Consider the following 20,595-nt stretch of genomic DNA (forward strand, 5'->3'; position numbering starts at 1 on the left):
GTTAATCTCGCCGTCGAAGTTTTCACCGCACATCGGAGCTTTTGCCGGCGAAAAAGTATCGTACGCGCCCCCGATTATACCCGTATTCAATATGAAATCGTCGAAAATGGCACACGGCGAATGTAAAATCAGCGAAAACTTCGCTGATTTTTGGGGAATACCCTAACACCCCCAAAAAGATGCTATGATATGGGGGATCACTCTGGATACCCCCGATTAGCCCTGCTGAAGGTTTTTGGGGTCTTTAAACGGGCTCAATAGCTGCTATTTTGGGGATTTGGGAAGGTGGTGAAGAATAGTATTTAGAAGGTTTTTTTGCAGAAAATAAGTAGTCCCAGCAAATTTGGGGCACTTGAAAATGGGGGTGAGCATATTTAAAAGTTGCTAAAGTGAAGTTTAAAAAAACAACGTGCTGCAAACACCTGCAAAGAAAAAAAATACCTGGGGCATACTTGGGGACCCTCCTAGATTGTAGTTCGCTAGTTTTTAACTTTGTACCCCCAAATTTTTATTTTGCCCCAAAATGAAAGTGCTTTTTTTGGGGTCCTCAGGTATTTTTTTATTTTTTTTTTGACACAGTTTACCTTTGGGGACTGTCTGAAGGTTGCAGGGTGGTTTCCGAAATGTTGCACCCCAAAACCCCAATTCTGCACTTTTTTCGCCACCCATTCCTTGGTGATACTTTTCCGCAGGGTCGAATGCAATATACTTTTCGCACCGGCGAAAAGTATTCAAATTGAATACGGCGTAAAAGTCAAAACGGCGAAAATGACGTCATCCGATCGAAAACCTCGCAGAAACTGCGTTTTTGCTCCATATTGAATACCCCTATTAGACTGGGAATTGCCACCAAGATGATTTGCTAACCGCAAATCCTAACAATTCATTAACAATGCATTGGCCAGTAGCGATATCACTAGGTTTGATGTGCACATCAAAACCTGTGACCGTTGGTAGCAACCACGGGAACGCGCAATCATGCATACACACTGATCAGTGTGTCGTTATGAAACGGCATATCGGCCCAACAACACTCAGTGTGTACCCAGCTTAGCAGAGACATTTTTTTAGAGCTAGTACTTCGGAGAAATAAGCATGGGCAGACTGAACTGAAATCTAGGCGTAAAGACTCTGGTCATGATGGTGAAAAGATAAGCCTGCTCCCCCAGTATTACCCACCCAAAATGAAAACTGTCCATGGCACATGTATGTGACAAAGGAGTGTAGAAGGTGCACTTTTATTTGTGTATCCTTGATATGAAGGGCAAAATTCATTATCTAAAACAGAAAGGGACAAAATGTAACAGGCTGCGGCTTGAGGAAAGTGCACAGATTTTGTTGAGTTACTTGCGAGACAAATATTTTTTAACCACTTAACTGGCTAATATTTTTTCCAAAAATGAGAGAAAGAATAGAAAGAGAGCACACTAAATCTTTTTTTTTTTGGTCAATTGAAAAATGCCATTTAAAAAAAATAAACAGCAACAATAAAAAAAAAAAAAAAAAAAAAAAAAAAAAGGTCCGTCCTTTTAAATCTCATGTCAAAAACCTCTGCACTCTCGTCAGGCTATTTCACTTGGCACAACATGTCCTAATAGCTCTATAAGTCTCCGAGCAGTCTGACGTAGGGTCTTCTACTTCTAAGGAGGCGCATTATGAAGTGCATTTCTTGCCATACTTTGCCCACAGTATCAAGCAACCTTCAAACACGCTAAAATGCTATATGTACTAAAGACTGTCCTGTTGTCACAACACTCTTATTTTGTTGTCTTTGTTTTTTTATACTGAAAGTGGCAGAAAGGTAGTCTCTGAGGTGAGGTTCCCCTGTGTGCCATTCATAGTGGGGAGTTTGCCTCCCCACAAAGTGTGTGCCCAAGGGATAAGGAACCTTCATATGTGCTGGGCAGTCATTTGAGAATTGCTGCAAAGCCAAGGTGTTTTGTGCTAAGCCTAATAAACGAGGTCTAGTGGTAGATGTCAAAAAGGAGGTTTGGAAACTACTGGTCCACACTGATGTATAAAAAGAGTTAGGTTGTAATATTTCTTGAAATAAACCCTGAGACATTTAGGTACAGAGAGTTATACAGGTTTTATTGAAGAGAACCAATACCTACAGGTCATGATCATACCAATGTCTGTGCAATGGCAAGCACCTTGGAGTACTTGCCCTCTGCCTTTCTGAGGGTGGATGAAATTGGGGTCTTTATTCTGGTCCCTACTGGGTTCCCATTGTCCTCTATAAGTACTACATTGTTGGAGTCAAAGCGTGGAGTCATATTGTGCCCCGGCATCTTGTGGCCCACTATAAGAGCCTTCTTCTTCTGCCCCTTGATGGCCAAAAGGATTTCATCTCCGACCTTCCCTACGCCCGACTTGTTATATACATGGATACAGCGAGGGGGCTTGTGATAAGGTGTATTACCCAGCGCACTGTTATCCACCACTCGAACTCGAGTCAACTTCTGTATTCCTCCAACTGATGCAGAGAGGCTGGGAGACAGAAAACATCCTGTGTCAGAGTGTGGAGAAATAGCCTAATGGCTGTGTATAAGGAACAGGGAAGAGGGTAGTGTCCTGATGCCTGTGTACTAGGAAGAGTGCAGTGTCCTGATGACTCTGTATTTGGAGAGGTGAGTAGTCAGTATCCTGGAGCTATCTTTACAAAGCGGCGCTTTCAGGTGAAATTTAAAAGTAGCACTCACATTAAGTATAAGAACACCGTCCTTTACACTAAGGCCAGTTTCACACTTGCCGGTTTTGATCTGGTGTGAAATATAGTTAAGCAGGTTGGTCCTTTCACACGGCTCGGGCACGGCACGGTTGCTGTGTAACAGACGGAAATAATCTGAGAAGGACGGCTGCCGTGCCTGTGCCGTCCCTGCACGCTAGTGCTGTACAAGAAACAATGTTTACACACACACACGCCGGCTTGTGCAGCAGATACTGCTGCTGCGCATGCCCAGTAGATAAGTAAAAACTAAACATTAAAAGCGTCTCAAAGCCGCTGCTTGTGAAAGTCACCGAGTGCCTGAAAAACACCGTCCGGCTTCTGCCTGTTTCTTGGCCGGACAGCCAAACCCGGCAGGTGTGAAACTGGCCTTATTACGAGTGCCACTTTAAATAACTGAACTGCCGGAGGCTGATGCATTCACTTTAATGCATCTTATATACTAACAGAGCAGTCACGTGGCACTTTATAATCCACTATAACCCTAGTGTATAATATCTAGTTCCAGATAATTTTAAATATGTTGATATTATTTCCAAGATTGAGCTTATATACTAATAACTGGATATTGCTTATTTTAATGTGTTGTATATGTGAATTATTACGTTTTATGGTGCGTTTGTTTTATATAATGGATGTAATAAAATTGATTTATAATAATCAGTCCATATTGAGGCTTTATACAAAGGTATATCTCAGCTCAATGTTCCTTCTTCCCCTTTAAATTTTCACCTGAAACCTTCTGAGAAGCGGTGGCTTATAAAAGCCCCTGCTTGGTAAATATGTCTGTGTATTAGTTGAAAAGCAGGTCTGTATCCAGATGTCTCTTTATTAGAAGGGAAAACATCTGTAAATCATGACGTCTGTACAATAGCATAAGGTTTGGTGTATTTCTATGTATGTGTATATGTAAATATGCTGCAATTTACTTACCCGAAAGTCTGTTTGTGGACAGCCTGCCAGGACTGGGAAATTAGAAATCTCACTGCTCTGTCCATCAGGGCCATACTTCTGCCTGCAGATAGACACAGACTGAGTTTGTGAATTGAGACAAAATTCAAAAGTGAAATAATTTTTATTTCCTGAGTAGACATACAGTTCCTCTTCTACCTTGAGCTCATTAGTGTCATTGATACATTTCTAAGCACCTGTGTATCTGGATTTACCTTTTTCATCCAGTGCTTACTGCATTATGAAAACAACTCACAGGATCAGCTTCTCCTTAGCTAAAAAGACTGACAGGAAAATATAATATGGACACCCTAATTATTATTATCCTTTATTTATATGGTTCCGCAAGGTTTCCGCAGGCAGTGCCTTACAAAGTACATAAAGAAATGAGTGAACAAGAAAACTGTGACTTACAGTACAAAACAATGCAGGACAAGGACATGGTTTATATACATTGCTGAATTAGCAATCACAACACTCAAATAAGCAGCAGGGTATCAGCAACCAAGTGTTAGGTATCATTTGGTTGGGAGTTAGGAGTAAATGATATACTACGTAAACAAAAGTTATTGAACACCCCCGCGCAAGCGAAATGCATACCATGCATTACACTGCACACTAGTTCCACTAATGTGGCGGATTCGACAAGAACACTTCATAGGGAGGCCCCTGCACTTATAGTTCTACGGAAACAACAAATGTTTTTTTATCAGGACCACAATGCCACCAGTCATGTTTCCAGGGCGACACTGGACTGGTATACAGAAAATTCAGTAACCCTGATGGACTGGCCAGCTCAGAGTCCAGATCTTAACCCCATTGAGAACCTCCAAGGACAAATTGTAGAAATGGGTGCATTCTAGGCCGACTGCAGAGTAATGGTGCGTGCACACGGTTAGATATTACAGGACGATAAGAACTAGAACGATTAGATCGTTATCGTTCATATCGTCCTGTTTTTGGGCCCTTACAACCCCCAAATGATGGTCGATATAGATAATCGCCCGTGCATGCAGGCCAACCTGGTCGATATCGGGCTGTTATAGTTGTTTGGCGGTTGGTGCATGTGCTGGATGTTCGATATCGAACATCCAGCACATGCAGGATGATCAGACAACGATATCTGATCGTTGTCTGATCGCTCCGTATGTACGGAGCTTAAGAGAAAGGGTATAATGCTGGAAAGATTTTTGAGATTGAAACGGCAGGACTGCGAGAGTTACTGAATGTGTTGTTTAAAGGAGAGGGAAAAATTAAGGATAACTCAAAGACCAGCGCACTTGGGGGCTAGAGGAGATGGTTGTGCCATCAATAGATAATGGCATTGTGGGAAGTGAGGTTATGTGGTAGGGTGGGAAGATGATATGCTCAGTCTTAAACCGCGTATCCACTTGCCGATTTTAATGCGCGAATGAACGATAACGATATTGTTCAATCGCTCATTAATCGTGCATGAATCAGGCACTAGAACGTCAAACGACCAGAGATGCTCCCGCTGGTAGTTTCTGACATCAATCATCGCCCAAACATGCCGGTCAATCCGCCGATGACAGATTGGCCATGTTCAGGGATGAGGGAGGGTGCCTGCACAACGATATACAGTGCATCCGGAAAGTATTCACCTCACTTTTTGCACATTTTGTAATGTTACAGCCTTATTCCAAAATGGAATAAATTCATTTTTGTCCTCAAAATTCTACACACAATACCCCATAATGACAACGTGTAAAAAGTTTTTTTGCGATTTTTGCAAATTTAATTAAAAACAAAAAACACACAACTAAGCAATACTTTGTTGATGCACCTTTGACAGCAATTGCAGCCTCAAGTCTTTTTGAATATGATGCCACAAGCTTGGCACACCTATCTTTGGGCAGTTTCGCCCATTCCTCTTTGCAGCACCTCTCAAGCTCCATCAGGTTGGATGGGAAGCGTCGGAGATTTTCAGATCTCTCCAGAGATGTTCAATCGGATTCAAGTCTGGGCTCTGGCTGGGCCACTCAAGGACATTCACAGAGTTGTCCTGAACCCACTCCTTTGATATCTTGGCTGTGTGCTTAGGGTCGTTGTCCTGCTGAAAGATGAACAGTCGCCCCAGTCTGAGGTCAAAAGCACTCTGGAGCAGGTTTTCATCCAGGATGTCTCTGTACATTGCTGCATTCATTTTTCCCTCTATCCTGACTAGTCTCCCACTTCCTGCCGCTGAAAAACATCCCCACAGCATGATGCAGCTACCACCATGCTTCACTGTAGGGATGGTATTGGCCTGGTGATGAGCGGTGCCTGGTTTCCTCCAAACAGAACGCCTGGCATTCACGCCAAAGAGTTCAAGCTTTGTCTCATCATGGTCAGAGTTTTTCAGGTGCATTTTGGCAAACTCCAGGCAGGCTGCCATGTGCTTTTTACAAAGGAGTGGCTTCCATCTGGCCACTCTACCATACAGGCCTGATTGGTGGATTGCTGCAGAGATGGTTGTTCTTCTGGAAGGTTCTGCTCTCTCCACAGAGGAATGCTGTAGCTCTGACAGAGTGACCATCAGGTTCTTGGTGACCTTCTCCCGCGATCGCTCAGTTTAGACGGCCGGCCATCTCTAGGAAGAGTCCTGGTGGTACCGAACTTCTTCCATTTACGGATGATGGAGGCCACTGTGCTCCCTGGGACCTTCAAAAGCAGCATATAATATTCTGTACCCTTACCAAGATTTGTGCCTCGAGACAATCCTGTCTTGGAGGTCTACAGACAATTCCTTGGACTTCATGCTTGGTTTGTGCTCTGACATGCACTGTCAAGTGTGGGACCTTATATAGACAGGTGTATGCCTTTCAAAATAATGTCCAAGCAACTGAATTTACCACAGGTGGACTCCAATTAAGCTGTAGGAACATCTCAAGGATGATCAGTGGAAACAGGATGCACCTGAGCTCAATTTTGAGCTTCATAGCAAAGGCCGTGAATACTTATGTACATGTGATTTCTTAATGGTTTTTATTTTTATTAAATTTGCAAAAATCTCAAAAAAACACTTTTTACACGGTGTCATTATGGGGTATTGTGTGTGGAATTTTGAGGACAAAAATTAATTTATTCCATTTTGGAATAAGGCTGTAGCATAACAATGTGGTAAAAATTGAAGCGTTGTGAATACTTTCAGGATGCACTGTATCGTTCAATGTAGGCCTTACAGGGGATCAGGGACGACTGTACTATTACGATGTCGTAATCGTACGGTCGTTCCAAGATCTAGTCGTGGATACGCAGCTTTAGACATATTAAGTTTAAGAAAGCGCTGGAACATCCAGGAAGAGATAGCACAGACACTTGTAGATACGAGTGAGTAGAGAGAAAGAGAGGCAAGGGGGGCAAGGAAGATCTGAGTATCATCAGCATAGAGATGATATTGGAGACCAAAAGAGCTAAGGAGTTCACCTAAAGAAGATGTATAGAGGGAGAATAGGAGATGTCCAAGAACAGAACCTTGGGGAACACCTACTGTTAGTGGAAGTCGGGGAGGGGAGTCATGAGAAGAGACAGAAATGGAATTGTCAGAGAGGTAGGTGGACAGCCAGGAGAGGACAGTATCAAGTAGACCAAGGGAGTGAAGGATTTGCAGGAGAGGGTGGTCCACATTGTCAAAAGCAGCATAGAGGGTGAGAGGAATGAGCATAGAGTAGTGGCCCTTGGATTTAGTAGCAAGGAGGTTGTTGCTGACTTTCGTGAGGGCAGTTTCAGTGGAGTGGAGAGAATGGAAAAGCCAAATTGAGTTTTAAGCTGGTTACACACTAGACAATATGTAGCCCGATCCGGCGGATCGGGCAGACATATCGTCCACATTGCCCAGTGTGTACCCACTATATCGCTGACTATGCACACTCCCATGAGCCATCAGCGACAACCTCGGTCGAGTCTGCATGCAGGTATTACAGGCGCTATCGTTAGTGGGGCCCAAGCTGCCAAATGCAGCATGGACCCCGCCATCGCTCTCCAGGATCTGCAAAGTGTGTATGCCCTTGCAAATGCCTGCACCCCCACCGGGTCCTGCCGATGTCATATACACTAGACATCTTCTAGTGTGTACCCGGCATTAGTATCAAGGGCAAGTTTTGTTTTAAGAATGGGGGAGACAAGGGGTTGTTTGAATGCAGAAGTGGCAGTGACTGATAAGATGGAGAGATTGAGGAGGTGGGCAAGATGGGAACAGGCAGAAGGAGAATGATAGTGGACGAGGTGGGATGGTATAGGGTCAGGGGGGGGGGGGGGGAAGGGGAGGAGGACTGGATGAAGGCCATGACTTCCTCTTCAGATACAGGGGAGAAAGATATCAGAGCTGGTAAGATGGCTGGGGTGGGGTGGTCAGGGAAAGCAGATGGTCTGGTGAGATTTGATGTCCTGCTGTATGGAGTCATTGAAGATGTAAAGTAGGTGGCAAAGTCAAGAGTAGAGAGTAAGGAGGGGTGGCGAGGAGGGGGTGGGCAGTGGCGGGAGTTCAAATGGAGAAGAGATGCCATGGGTTTGAGGACTGGGAGGAGATGAGATTCTAGAAATATCACTGTTTATAGAGGGAAAACGCAGCACTGTAGGATGAGCGCATAAATTTGAGATGGATGGAGTCTGCCTGATTTCCTCCCCTGTCGCTCAGCAGTTCGTGAACACTTTTGCAGATATCTGGTGTCATTTGGAATGCTGGGATGATGTGTGAATCCACGTGGGTGAGTAGTGATCGCCGTAGCAACAGAGTCAAGAGCAGAAGTAAGGGAGGCATTGTATAGGGGGGTGGCTTGGTCAGGGCAGGAGAGAGAGAATAGAGGACAGTAGTGAGTTGAGCAAGGAGGATAAGGAAACGGTGTTGATAATGTCAATTTTTCATTTAGTAATGGTAGCCTTAGTCTGAGGCAGAGATGGAGTAGAGAGGAATAAGATAAAAGAGAATTGATGGTCAGAGAGGGGGAATGGGGAATTGGAGTAATCATAAATATCATAATGGTGAGTGAAGACCAGATCAAGTGAGTGCCCCCTCACATGGGAGGGTGAGGAGGTATATTGGGAGAGACCAAACCCTAATAAAAAGTTATCCAACAATTACAGGTGGGGCTCTGGGAGGCAGCATTTTTTTTTTCAAGAGAGGTATCCATTCCATTTTTAAAACTTAATGAATCACCATCACCAACTCTCATGTTGGAAAATTCCATAGTCCCACAGATTGCCCCAACCCTGACACAGAGATCATGGACTTCTTTTGAGGGACAGAGCCACCGCTGGAACCTTAGCAACACAGTGGCTCCTATCCTACACAACACATGCCACGGGTCTCTACACGCTCATAGCAAATATTCTCTCCATCTCTGACTTTATGAAATTCTTCATATGGGCCTTTTTGACTGCATAGGCGCGGCGGAGTCATCAGACTTAAGATAAAAAAAATTAATTTATTCAAATATGCCACCAGAAAGAAGCCTTAGCTGTCCCAAGAAAAACAAAAACTCCAGTCACCATGCAGTTAAACAACTTCCCAATTATTTTTAAAGGGTAAGTGATCTCTATCAAGACATCCTTGTTCATTATCCATAGAACTAAAAAGTATGACTGTCTTGTTACATATCCTGAAGCAAACTGGACCTCATTCAGAGTCGGTCGTTGCGGCCGCACGGTCGTAAGGGAAAAGGGGCCGGATATGCAAATGATGCACTCGCAAGTTGCGTCCTTAAGATTGGATCGTTAGCTGGCCGACCAAGGGGAGAATGCGGCCGTAAGACAAAAAATACGCCCCCTTCTCGTACGCATTACACGTCATCTCCAGGCATATAAGGATTAATCGAGACCATCGGTAACCATCGGAACTGGTCGTAGAGCTTAAGATTGACCATACCCTCTCTTAAGCTCTACGATCATGTCAGTGTAAAAACCTCCCATGTCACATATGCCATGACGCTACTTTGTTAATTATGCACTCCCATAAAAAGCTGTTCGCATAATTAGGCATGCCTGCGTTCGGATCTCCACTCCCCCGTTTTCAAGCACCTTCCCGTTACCACCCACAAAAGCCTCATTCTGTCACTCAAACTACCGACCTGACTGTATTCAAGGAGAGAGAAATTTCTGATTGTAGCAGCTAGTTTGCGCACGCACATTGCGAACTTTACGCATGCGCAGTTTAGCGAACATCGGTGGCGTACGACCGCAACAACCGACTCTGAATGAGGTCCACTGTCCCTTGAGTCAATCTTTACAGGTTGGGTGCGATATCCTGGAGGTGACCATCCCGATGATCACAATACCGGCAGCCGAATCCCGACGGTCGAAATGCTGATGAATTTTTGTGAGTATTCTAACCCTAACTCACCCCACCCGCAGCCTAACCCTAACCGACCACTACCGCAGCCTAACCATAATACTCACCATCGGGATTCGTCTGTATTTTGACCGTCGGGATCCTGCTGCCGGTATTGTGGTCACCACCGGGATCCAGACTACATCCTGACTTTACTGCTGTTCTTGCATAAGTACTGAACATGACATGTGATAAAGATCTTCCACATTGAAAAACGTGTGTTACTTAGTACATGTGCCTTAGCGCTGCTGTTTTGTAGGCATTAAAAGACAAAATGACACAAACAGCTAAAACATCCTTTACACTAAGTTGCAGGTGTCCGTTATGGTGCATACACACGATCAGATTTTTTCTTCAGATATGGACGATAACGATTTAAAAATCGTTCAGTCGTTCATATCTGAAGGAAAATCGTTCATATCTGACATGCCTGAACGATGGACGATCAACGATGCGCGTTCCCGTTTGTCAGATAACGATATCTGTCATCTGATGGGTTTGCAGTCAGACTTGGACGATTCCATTCATTTTAATGCAGTCAAAAATCGTTCAATCGTTCAAATCGTTCAAAACTTTGGTCAAATCGTCCAAATCGTTTAATCGTTCATCTGACAAATCTGACAAGTCTGACAAATCTGACCGTGTGTACGCTCCATTAGATGCACAAAGATTTCACCATAGTCTCCATTTACCGTACTTGTACAAAACTCCATTTCTTTACAGGAACTCAATATATTTAAAATTATTTTTGAGGTGAGATTACTTAATTTAACAGCATTTATATTACACAAGAAGGATGAAGACTGAGAACACATACAGCATCTATTACCTGAATAAAAAAACACCTCTGAGGAAGTCATCCATGACGAAACGTGTTGGGTGTTGGTGCAGGACTGACCACGATGGGAGCTTTTGCTGTCAAGAGCGCGCACCCTGTATAGGGAGAGACAGCAAGTCGATACCATCCTATCCCTAAAGTGGCCCAGGTATGAGGGTCTCATTATAGGATCCAACAAGTGAAGGCTACATCACTCCAGTCCTCTACCTATCTGGAATTCAAGGAAGTTATTTGGCAAATTGAGGGGTCTGAACTGCTAAAGGAGTATGGACAGTTTTTAACATGTATGTACTAATACACAATTCATTTAATTACTGTATTGTTGGCGTCCTTTTGGAAACGCAAGTGTGATATATAGTTATACAAACACCCACTTTTTTTCTTAGGGAAGGGTCTCCAAGCAAATGCTTTGCGGCATTATGGGCACACAGTGCATGGTGGCCAAAGTAAAAAAGTTCACCCCGGCATACCATCAATCCCACAAATTTTAACCACAGCTCTGCGCTTACGTCACTCTCCTCCTCCACGCTCGGAATGCCAGATCCGCCTGCAACAAACCACCAACAGCTATTGCGAGCGGCCAGGTTGATGGTCGCGATGGTCAAGACCATTGCGACCATTGGGCTTGCGACAAGACCCTTGTGTAGTGTACCCTCTAGCTCCGGCGGCAGGCAGGGCGCCGGAGCTAGAGAGGGCAACCTTGTGCGCGCGCCGGAGGCGCGTGCCCGAAAAGGGGGCGTGGTTATGAAAAGGGGGCGTGTCTAAGATGCGTCCCCTTTTGGCATACTTGGGGGCGTGCCCGGCGCTTACGGACATGCCGGGCAGCCCCCAAGCGCTGCAGAAAGGGAGAATAGATGCCGGGCGCATGCGCCCGGCGTCTATTCTCCGGCGGTGACCGGGTCACCGCATGTTTGTCCACCCGCGGGACACTGCGTCCCGCGGGTGAGAACGGGTCCCCGCAGGCTGTTAGGGCAGGGCGCTTTTTGCCCTCCTCCTGTAGGGCAGGGTGCTTTTTGCCCTCCAGAAGGAGGGCAGGGTGCCGCGCCCCGCTAAAACAGCCTAGCGGGAACGCTACTTGTGGTAGGGTCTCTTGGCCAGAAGCCCCAGAGAGCTTCTGGCTCTAATAGAGCCGGAAGCTCTCCCACTGACATCACTGATGTCAGTGGGACCGCCCCCAAACGGCAGGCGTTCCTTCGGGAACGCCTGCGTTTGGCCGGCCATCCCCCCTGCCCGCCTACCAAAGGGGCCGAGCTGTCAATCACCATCGACAGCTCGCCCCATTTGGTAAGAGACCCAGAGCGACGGAGGACCCGTCGCCAGCCGGGTGTCGCGCATGCGCACGACGGAGCCGGCTCTGTCGTGTGCATGCCCAGTGGGCAAACATTGACCTGGTTGCGAGCGCTCAGAGCTTGCGACCAGGTCTGAATCAGGCCCTATATTCCTTCATCGGCCCTCTTCACGCTGTACTCCTCCTCTTGGTGAGCTTGGTGCTCAGAGGAGCAGACACTGCGAAAATGCAAAGCCGTGTTGTACAATGGACAAATACATCGTTGATCGATATTTTAAAAATCGATATTAATGTTGTTTTTCAAAAAATATATATATTTTTTTAATGAAATCTTGCTGTGTATGCTATAGATCTATTTTACCTAATTCAAATCATAAAAAAAACTGAATTTCTGAGAGGTTTTTGGAAAAAATATTAGCCAGTTAAGTGTGTTAATATTTCCAAAACAAAGCTAGTCTTCCCTCCAGACAGAATCCACACTCCTCTCTGTTGACAACACACCCCATTCCTCAAGTTCAAGGTCTAGGTGTATTCCCGATTCCTCCCACTCCTTTGCCCATTCAGTCCCTCTCCCAAACCTGCCCCCCGTCCACCTTCACAGTATCAGACCAATCGTCACCCTAGTCGCAATCAAAACATTCACCCTCTCATTATATTCCGCCTCAACTACCACAAGTTCATCCTCTCTGGCGTCCCTCTCATCCACCTCCTCACACTTCAATGTGTCCTCAAGCCACTGATCATCTGATTTTCCACTCTACCACATCACCATCAGAAGAAGGAAGACTGTTTCACTGTATGCCGGCGCTGACACGCTAATCCATATAAATGGGCATGACAGCAGAAAAATAGGAGCAAAATGTCATTACAGTATTATACCTTTGGAATGACACATTCTTGTTCTGTGAAGCAATCCCTATTATATTGTACTGTTTAGGTTTTACATTTTAAATGACAATAGCCATGTCCTGTTATTGGGGCAGCCCAGTTACTAGCGTTCCCACTAGGCTGTTTTACCAGGGCACGGCGCCCTGCCCGATTTCAAAAGGGCAGAATACACCCTTCCCGTTTAGTGGCGCACTGCTAAAACATGATGGCCCGCAGTGACCCAAGGCTGGGAAAAATTGTGGTGCAGCACTCACCACCAGTGAATAGATGCCGTGCGCATGACAATTGAATAGCTCCAGGAACTCCTTCCCAGCACGATTCACACTGCACTGAATTGAACTGCACCCATTTTATATCTCTCCAAGGCTTAGTACATAGACCCCTTAGTTCTTGTTTTGTTCATATTGTTTTTGTCTATGTACCTTGTGAGGGGCTGCAGATCTCTTGTGGCACCATATAAATAAAGGATAAGAATAGTGTAGGGGTGGAGAGGTCTTATGCCGCGTATCCACTTGCTGATTAAAGAGAACAATTACGACAACGTAATTGTTTAATCGCTCATTAATCATGCATAAATCAGGCAGTATAATGTCAGAAACGACCAGTGAAGCACGCTCCCGCTGCTCGTTTCCGACATCAATCATTGCCTGAACAAGACGGTCAATCTGCGGATAACGACAGATTGGCCATGTTCGCGGATGAAGGAGGGTACCTGCACTGAAAGACTGATCGTTCAATGTGGGCACCTACAGGATGAGGAACGATTACGATGTCGTAATCGTCCAAACATTCCTCAGTCGGCAAGTGGATATGCGGATTTAGGGGTAGATGTGTCGGACCTTATAAAGAAATTGTCCATTGTAACCAATCAGCTTCTAGCTATCATTTATCCAGTACATGCTAAAAAAAAAATGATATCTAGGAACTGATTGGTTGCTATGGGTAAACTTCTCACCTGTCCTCTTTAGAAGGTTACATACATGATGTCCCCCTCAGACAGAATGTGACTGGGTGGCCACCCGCTGCTCTATTAAACACTTCCCCTCGTGTGACAGCGACAACCCATATACAGGAGTGTAAGCACTAAGCAGATAACCTGACGGCCCCACCATATAACCTCACCTGTTACCGTCTGCCGGTGTGCTCCTGCCCAGCGTGTGAGATTGGATAGCGGAACCTGTGACTTCTCTCCTTACTATGGAGCCACAGCTCAGAGTGACGACCCGTCTCCGCTCTCAGGGCACTGACATTGCTGAAGAGCGGGACACTCAGATACTGACTGGCTCCAACAAAATGTCTTTCGGACGCACAGTGACCCGGAGACCACAGCGTCCTTCTACTCGCTGTCACGCCTCCTGACGTTACCACTAGCGGCCATGTTTAATGCTGGAAAAAAATATTATATATTATATTTGTTAAGCGTAGACAGCTCAGTGTGATCTATATACCCCCTGGTTCATGGACATACTACAATATAAGCATACAGGTTTGTCATCATCTAGACCCCTAGGTAGTGCCACAGACATTCACTTGATCCCGTGTAATAGCAGCATTTTTAGCCACAATGCAATCAAATCCAGGCTTATAGATAGCTGTAGATACAATATGATTGATGGTTATTCAGATGTAAGATTTGGGAATCTCTTGTCTGCTACACAGCCCTCAGCCTATATTATAGTGAGCTACAGAACCGCCAGTAAGAAAGATGGCGCCGGCGGCGTCAGCAGGCTGTGAATGAGCAGCCGGCTCCCTCCTCTTGCTCTCTCCATCTCTACTTCCGCCCTCCCACTCCTACCGCAATTGTCTTGTGTGCGGCTCCATGATTGGCTGGCTGGGCGCAGGCAGCGGATGACGAGTCGGATCACGTGCCTGCACCCACCGGGAGGAGGAGAAGAAGGAGAAGTAGTGGCGGTGTCGGGCGGGGGACACACTTCCGGTCTAGTCAGTCACTGAGGGCTCGGCGGCTCCAGCGGAGGAGGGAGGCACCGACATGGACAGCCAAGGCAGGAAGGTGGTGGTGTGCGACAACGGGACGGGGGTAAGTCCTGCTGCCCGGGCGCACACTGGGCGTTGGTTGTCACCACCCCACCAAACACACAGTCCGTACAGTCAGTGGGCGGCACACCCTGTGCCGGCATCGTCCGCACACCGGGATACTGAGCCCTCGGGGGCCACACGCACCGCTGTGGTCCAAGATTGTTCCGCATACACTATACAGATCTTGTGGACGTGACCCCAGTGTCTGTGCGACCCTATTCACTTGTATCCCTTCCTGTCATACCTGTGTGTGTGTGTATGTGTGTGTGTGTGTGTGTGTGTGTGTATATATATATATATATATATATATATATATATGTGTGTGTGTGTCTCTTTACTTACCCCATATGACCTGTCACACATACAGTATGCGTCCCTTACCTGCATACATAGTATTTATCCTGTAGAACATGTTAGATGTGTGTATGTATAGCTATACACACCACTGACACATGAGATTGCAGTGTAGTGTGTGTGTGGCACCTGGAAGCCTCTGTCACTACAGGGGCTATACACAGTCTTGTCCCCGCCTGCTGGGGTAGAATGGGAGCTGCAGGCCCCAGCCTGATCAAAGGCCCTCTTGTACCTTGACATGTGGATGTGGCGGGGATAGCCTTCATCTTCTATCCTGTATCTTTGTAAAACATAGTCTGGGGAATGCAGTACACAGATTATTAGTTTGTGACCTCCTCATTACATAGAGAATAATCTGCCTGGTGTGACTGAGCACTGAGATCTCCTTTCTGATCTCTTCCTGTGATCATATAACCTGTGACTTAATTCATTACTATTGATGTGGCGGTGGCTGTATTGGGCAGTGCTGTGAAGAGGCGTATAGTGCTTTGCTGTGGGTTTCACTTCTACCATGACAGGATGGGGTGCCGCTGATACACTGCACGCTTTGTAACTTCATTCCGGTTCAGAAAACTTTTTTTCTAAGTTTTCAGAATGTAGAAATCGGATATCTCTTATCCAGTGTTTTACATATTCATAATGGTAATCCATGTTTATACTGGTCTCTTACAGTGCATGGTTTCTGTGATTGCTGTATTCAGTCATAAAAAAACTTTAGTATTGCATACCTTGATATTTACCAATATGCATGCAGCGTATACAGCACAGCCTTTATAGTTAATGTAAGCCAGGACTTGCCCTTTTCTTATTGGTTATGCTGGGGCAGGGGGTGTTTATATTACAGGAAAGGTGTCCATTTTTTTTTTTTAACCTTCTCTGACAAACAGGAAAGCTGCTAATGACTGTCAGTGTAGATGCATGTACTTAAGGCATTAATATTAATAAAACTGCAATAAAATATTAATTTGTTCTTTTTTTTTTTTTTCCCTCTTATGCCGACCATTCACTTTGCGATATTGAAACGTCACGATGTGTTGTATGATTTCTCTTGAGATTCTTCCCTTGAAATTCTCTATACGATGAGTTCAAATGGTGTGCGGTTGATCGTTATGATCATACAATACGGATGCTAATGTGTATCACATTGTACACAACAGATCACAATCTTACGGTTTTGTCGTAAGATCTACGATCCAGCTATACGATTGCCGGGATGCGCATCGGCATCGTAAACACTCAACACATGATGCGCACGATTGATCGTTACGATTGATCGAAATCGTGCAAAAAAAATCTCACCCGTGTATGGGCTGCTTTACTCTACTTGTGAGGGTTAAACACATGAGATCAATATTTAATTTTCCCTAAATATTTTCATAGTTCAGCAATTTTTTTGTGTGAATTCTTTCCAAGATCTATATTTTTCTTGAGACTTCCTCCCATTTGTCTGAGAAGATGCACAAAATTCAATGAAAAGCTGGTCTGCTCAAGGTTAATTTTATTTAAAAAAAATATATGTAATAATTGAGACTTCCCTTTAAGACCTAATCTAACTCTCGTCCTTTGTCAGTTAGAGGAAGTGACGAAGGGGAACTATACTGGGCAAAAATAACTTTAGTTTTCGTAACTATTGTTTGAGAGGCTCACAGGTTATATTTCTATAAGCATTATTTGCATAATAGGGTCTGAAGTATTTATAAAGTGCTCTATAGATAAATATACACACATGTTGAAGCATTTTAGCAAAAGGAACATGTTCAGGTTTATTAGGAAATGATACAAAAGAATTAAGCAAATGGAGAATTATGTGGCATGTGTCCTTTCCAGGGATAATATGATTGAAGCTGTGTGTTACTATTCTAACTGCCAGTGAGAGTGCTTGGGTATGTTACTTTGTCTGGCATGTGATGACACTGGCAAGCTTGAGTATGGGGGAGGGGGACACACACCCCCTTGGACTACTCCTTGGACCACTCTGTGCCGCAAGGGATGTGGTTACAATGCACTTTGGTTTTCACTGCGCATTTTGTAGATGGGGTAAAATTCACAATTCTATCATAGTTTATAAACGTAGTGAATTCATAGGCATCTATAGAATGAGTGCCCTCACAAAGAGTTTTTCTTTTGCTGACTGAATTATGTAGAAAGCTTATTTAGTATTACTAAGTAGTACATTTTGTTGTAGAATGACTGCAGACCCTAATCTGGGTAAAACTAAGACGATGCCGGTCTGATATGTCATTTTCCACCTGAATCGGAATGACATAACGGCCAGATCGTCCGGTCTGTATGGACTATTTGCGGTCACATGCGATGTCGGTCATGCTGCACAGCCAACCGGACGCTAATGCATACCGCTCCGTTACAGCTAATGAAGGATGGAACAAGGGATCGTTCTGTTCATTACATCACTCAACGTGTACACGTGGTACGATATGCCGGCCCAATGGGCCGACATATCGTCCGGGTACACATCACTAAGTATGTGCCCAGCGTTGAAAAAGTGTGGAAAATAAAATGGCATTTTAAGTTGGTTGAACTGCCTGTAATAGCATCAGTCTTTTCTTTGTACTGTGCATAAAGTAGAATTCATCCTTCTTCCCTTTTTTTTTTTTTTTTTTTAACTGTTGGAAATAGTTGACTCATCTTTCCTGTCCAGAACTTCAGCAGATTTGCAGTTTCCCTAAGGATTTATTCTGCTTGGTTTAGTAGTTGATGGTCTCTTGCCAGCCCAGAGTAAGTAACCCATTCTGGCTCACTTTGGATGAAGTCCATCTTTTTCCTAAATAGTCTGCAGACCACAAGTATTTATTTTATTACTGTAAGATGTGCACATCTGGTCACACAGCTCTGGTATCTGCTGAGCCAGACTGATTTCACGTTTCCTCCTGTCCATGTGTGGTGCATGAAACCTATCGCACATGAAATCTATTTTTCCCCTCTATATATAATTTGGATGTTCTTTATCAACACAAGTGCGGTGACTTCAGTCTACACTTCTGGGTGTTCATTATGTTGTGAACTGGGACGTATTGGAGCTCAGCTGAAGGATCAAAGGGTTATACTAAAGCAGAATATCTCTATCCTGACACAACTACAATACACAGAATTGTTAAATCCGTTCATTTGTTTTATCTTTTTAAAAAGTTGTGGTATAATGCACCCTTCTATGGAAGCAGGCCCTCTGGTGTCTTTGTCGATCTCTTATTACCCAGTCTAGTTTTATTACTGTTTTTTGCTCCTAATTATAAAGTGCAAATGACAATGCTGGCACTATTGAAGTAAATGCTTATAAATATGTAAAAGAATGACAAGTTTTGACCTGTAATTTATTATTTCAACTGAAAACCACTTTGTACCATTAGTTATCACACTGGAGCACTTTGTAAGTCTGTAAAAAGCAGTGTATACCAACTATTAACTTGTTACTATGTATTATGGGTTGTATTTCTGCTGGTAAACTACTGTTTTGTTTTTTTATATTTAGGGCTATGGCACACTGGCATTTTACAACTCCTTTTGAGTTTGAAAAACCTCTTATGATATGACCTTCAATGGAAATCACTGTTACTCTGTCCCACAAGTGTGCCTTATCTGCCCGAAGTGCTAAAGAGTGCTTTCACAGCAAGTGTATGACTGGGACAACACAATTTTACATGTCACATTCAGGAGCATTTATTAACATATAGCGCTAGCATATTACATTGCGCTTACACGTTTTAAAAACCCTCAGGAGTATAAACTGACCTAAAACCCACAAATGCATGCCTGAATTTGCTGCATACAGGGGGGAGATCATGCACTAACCAATCTGCTTGTAACTGTTGCTTCATAGCAGGGATGGGAAACCTCAGGCCCGGGGGCCATATAAGGCCTGCGGAATCAGTTGGTCTGGCCCTCTGAGCTTTTTTTTCTGCTAGCCTAATTTGGCTAGCAGGGTGCCTAGAATGGCAGGTTGGTGGTCCAGCACCATATCAAATTATTTTTTAAAAACAGTCTGTAAAACAGGGGTGGGGAACCTTTTTTCTGCTGAGGGCCATTTTGAGATATATATAATTTTATATTTTTCACAGGCCCAGTGCAGGCCACACCCCTTCCATGTGACATCACGTGGGGGCAGGGCCAAAATTGCCGGTGATTACAGCAATGCCCAGAGCATCCTGAGGATGCTCCGGGGAGCTGTAAGGGTTAGTGGTGTGACCGTCTGAAGCGTCCTAAGGACACTCCAGGCGGCACTACTGCATATAGATTCTGGCTGCAGGGCAGCTAGTAACAGCTATTCCTAAATATCAGTGTACAAACAAAGCTGTCCTGTATCGGTTGCTACTTGCATTGCAACATAGTTTATTCTAGGAGGAAATTGTTATTTTTCTGTTCCCCTATTTCAGGGGTGGGAAACCTTTATTCTGCCGAGGGCCATTTTGATATATAGAACATTATTCACAGGACCGGTGCAGGCCACACCCCCTTCATGTGATGTCATACGGGGCCGGGCCACAATCTCCCGTGATTACAGCAATGCCCGGAGCATCCTGAGGATCTTCCGGGTAACTGTAAGGGTAGCGGTGTGACTGTCTGAAGCGTCCTAAGAACACTCCAGGCGGCACTGCTGCATAGATTCTGGCTGCTGGGGGCCATTCTAGGCACCCTGCTAGCCAAATTAGGCTAGCAGAAAAAAAGCTCAGAGGGCCAGACCAAATGATTCTGCGGGCCATACGGCCCCCGGGCCTGAGGTTCCCCCTCCCTGCCCTATTTGATCTGCTCCTATTTCTGAATCTGGCCCATAACATGGTGGAAACATAATCTTAAGCCTGCACTAACATCTGCTTTAAGTACCTATTTTACATTTTTATTATTTTTGTGTCCAATCTGGCAAAACATTGATATAGCATTAGCCTTTTACAGCTTGTTTGTAACCGATTAGAAACCATGTAGTTGCATTTGGATAGACCTACATTTCAGCAGACTTTGATTATCTGCTTTGGTAAATTTGTAGTTTGAGTGTTAGATGGTTTTTGGAAACTACTAGACCTGCTCTTAGCTGCAGCTCGACCAGACTGGATACGTTCAATATCCCGGCAGATGGGATTCCGGCGTTCAGAATGCCGGCGCCAGAATCCCGACCATCGGAATCCAGGAGGTAAGTTGGGGGGAGGGTTAGGCTCTAGGGGGGAGGTTAGTTACTT

The 20,595-nt window shown here is 44.7% G+C and overlaps 2 protein-coding genes across 4 annotated transcripts in view; one reads left to right on the forward strand and one right to left on the reverse strand.

Annotated features, from left to right (window-relative positions):
* Positions 1–2,070: 2,070 nt before the first annotated feature.
* Positions 2,071–14,350, reverse strand: MRPL14 (mitochondrial ribosomal protein L14). Of its 2 annotated transcripts, XM_088477506.1 has the most exons (4): positions 14,141–14,350; positions 10,834–10,937; positions 3,662–3,743; positions 2,071–2,490 (listed from the first exon to the last, which is right to left on the reverse strand). In XM_088477506.1, exons 2-4 carry the CDS (start codon positions 10,862–10,864, stop codon positions 2,124–2,126), a joined length of 480 nt encoding a protein of 159 aa, XP_088333632.1. In that variant the 5' UTR covers positions 10,865–10,937; positions 14,141–14,350; the 3' UTR covers positions 2,071–2,123. The 2 variants fall into 2 exon arrangements, with proteins under 2 accessions (XP_088333632.1, XP_088333633.1); XM_088477507.1 differs by lacking the exon at positions 10,834–10,937 and having other exon boundaries at positions 14,141–14,349.
* A 487-nt stretch (positions 14,351–14,837) lies between these two features.
* Positions 14,838–20,595, forward strand: part of ACTR2 (actin related protein 2) — a 44,757-nt gene continuing 38,999 nt past the window's right edge. The window contains exon 1 of one of the 2 annotated variants that reach the window (XM_088477249.1): positions 14,838–15,056. In XM_088477249.1, coding sequence (XP_088333375.1) covers positions 15,009–15,056 — 48 coding nt within the window. In that variant the 5' untranslated portion in view covers positions 14,838–15,008. The remainder of the gene's footprint in view (positions 15,057–20,595) is intronic. The other variant, XM_088477250.1, reaches the window with a different exon arrangement.

This window comes from Taudactylus pleione, unplaced genomic scaffold, assembly GCF_031769625.1.
Source record: "Taudactylus pleione unplaced genomic scaffold, aTauple2 ptg000201l, whole genome shotgun sequence".
Lineage (NCBI taxonomy): Eukaryota > Metazoa > Chordata > Amphibia > Anura > Myobatrachidae > Taudactylus > Taudactylus pleione.

Excerpts from the sequence above, each read along its gene's own strand:
- MRPL14 (XM_088477506.1), bottom strand. The coding sequence starts at position 10,864 with ATGACTTCCTCAGAGGTGTTTTTTTATTCAG. Across the intron at positions 3,744-10,833 it reads AGAGGTGTTTTTTTATTCAG|GCAGAAGTATGGCCCTGATG; the intron begins GTAATAGATGCT and ends GTCTATCTGCAG. Across the intron at positions 2,491-3,661 it reads GTCCACAAACAGACTTTCGG|CCTCTCTGCATCAGTTGGAG; the intron begins GTAAGTAAATTG and ends TCTGTCTCCCAG.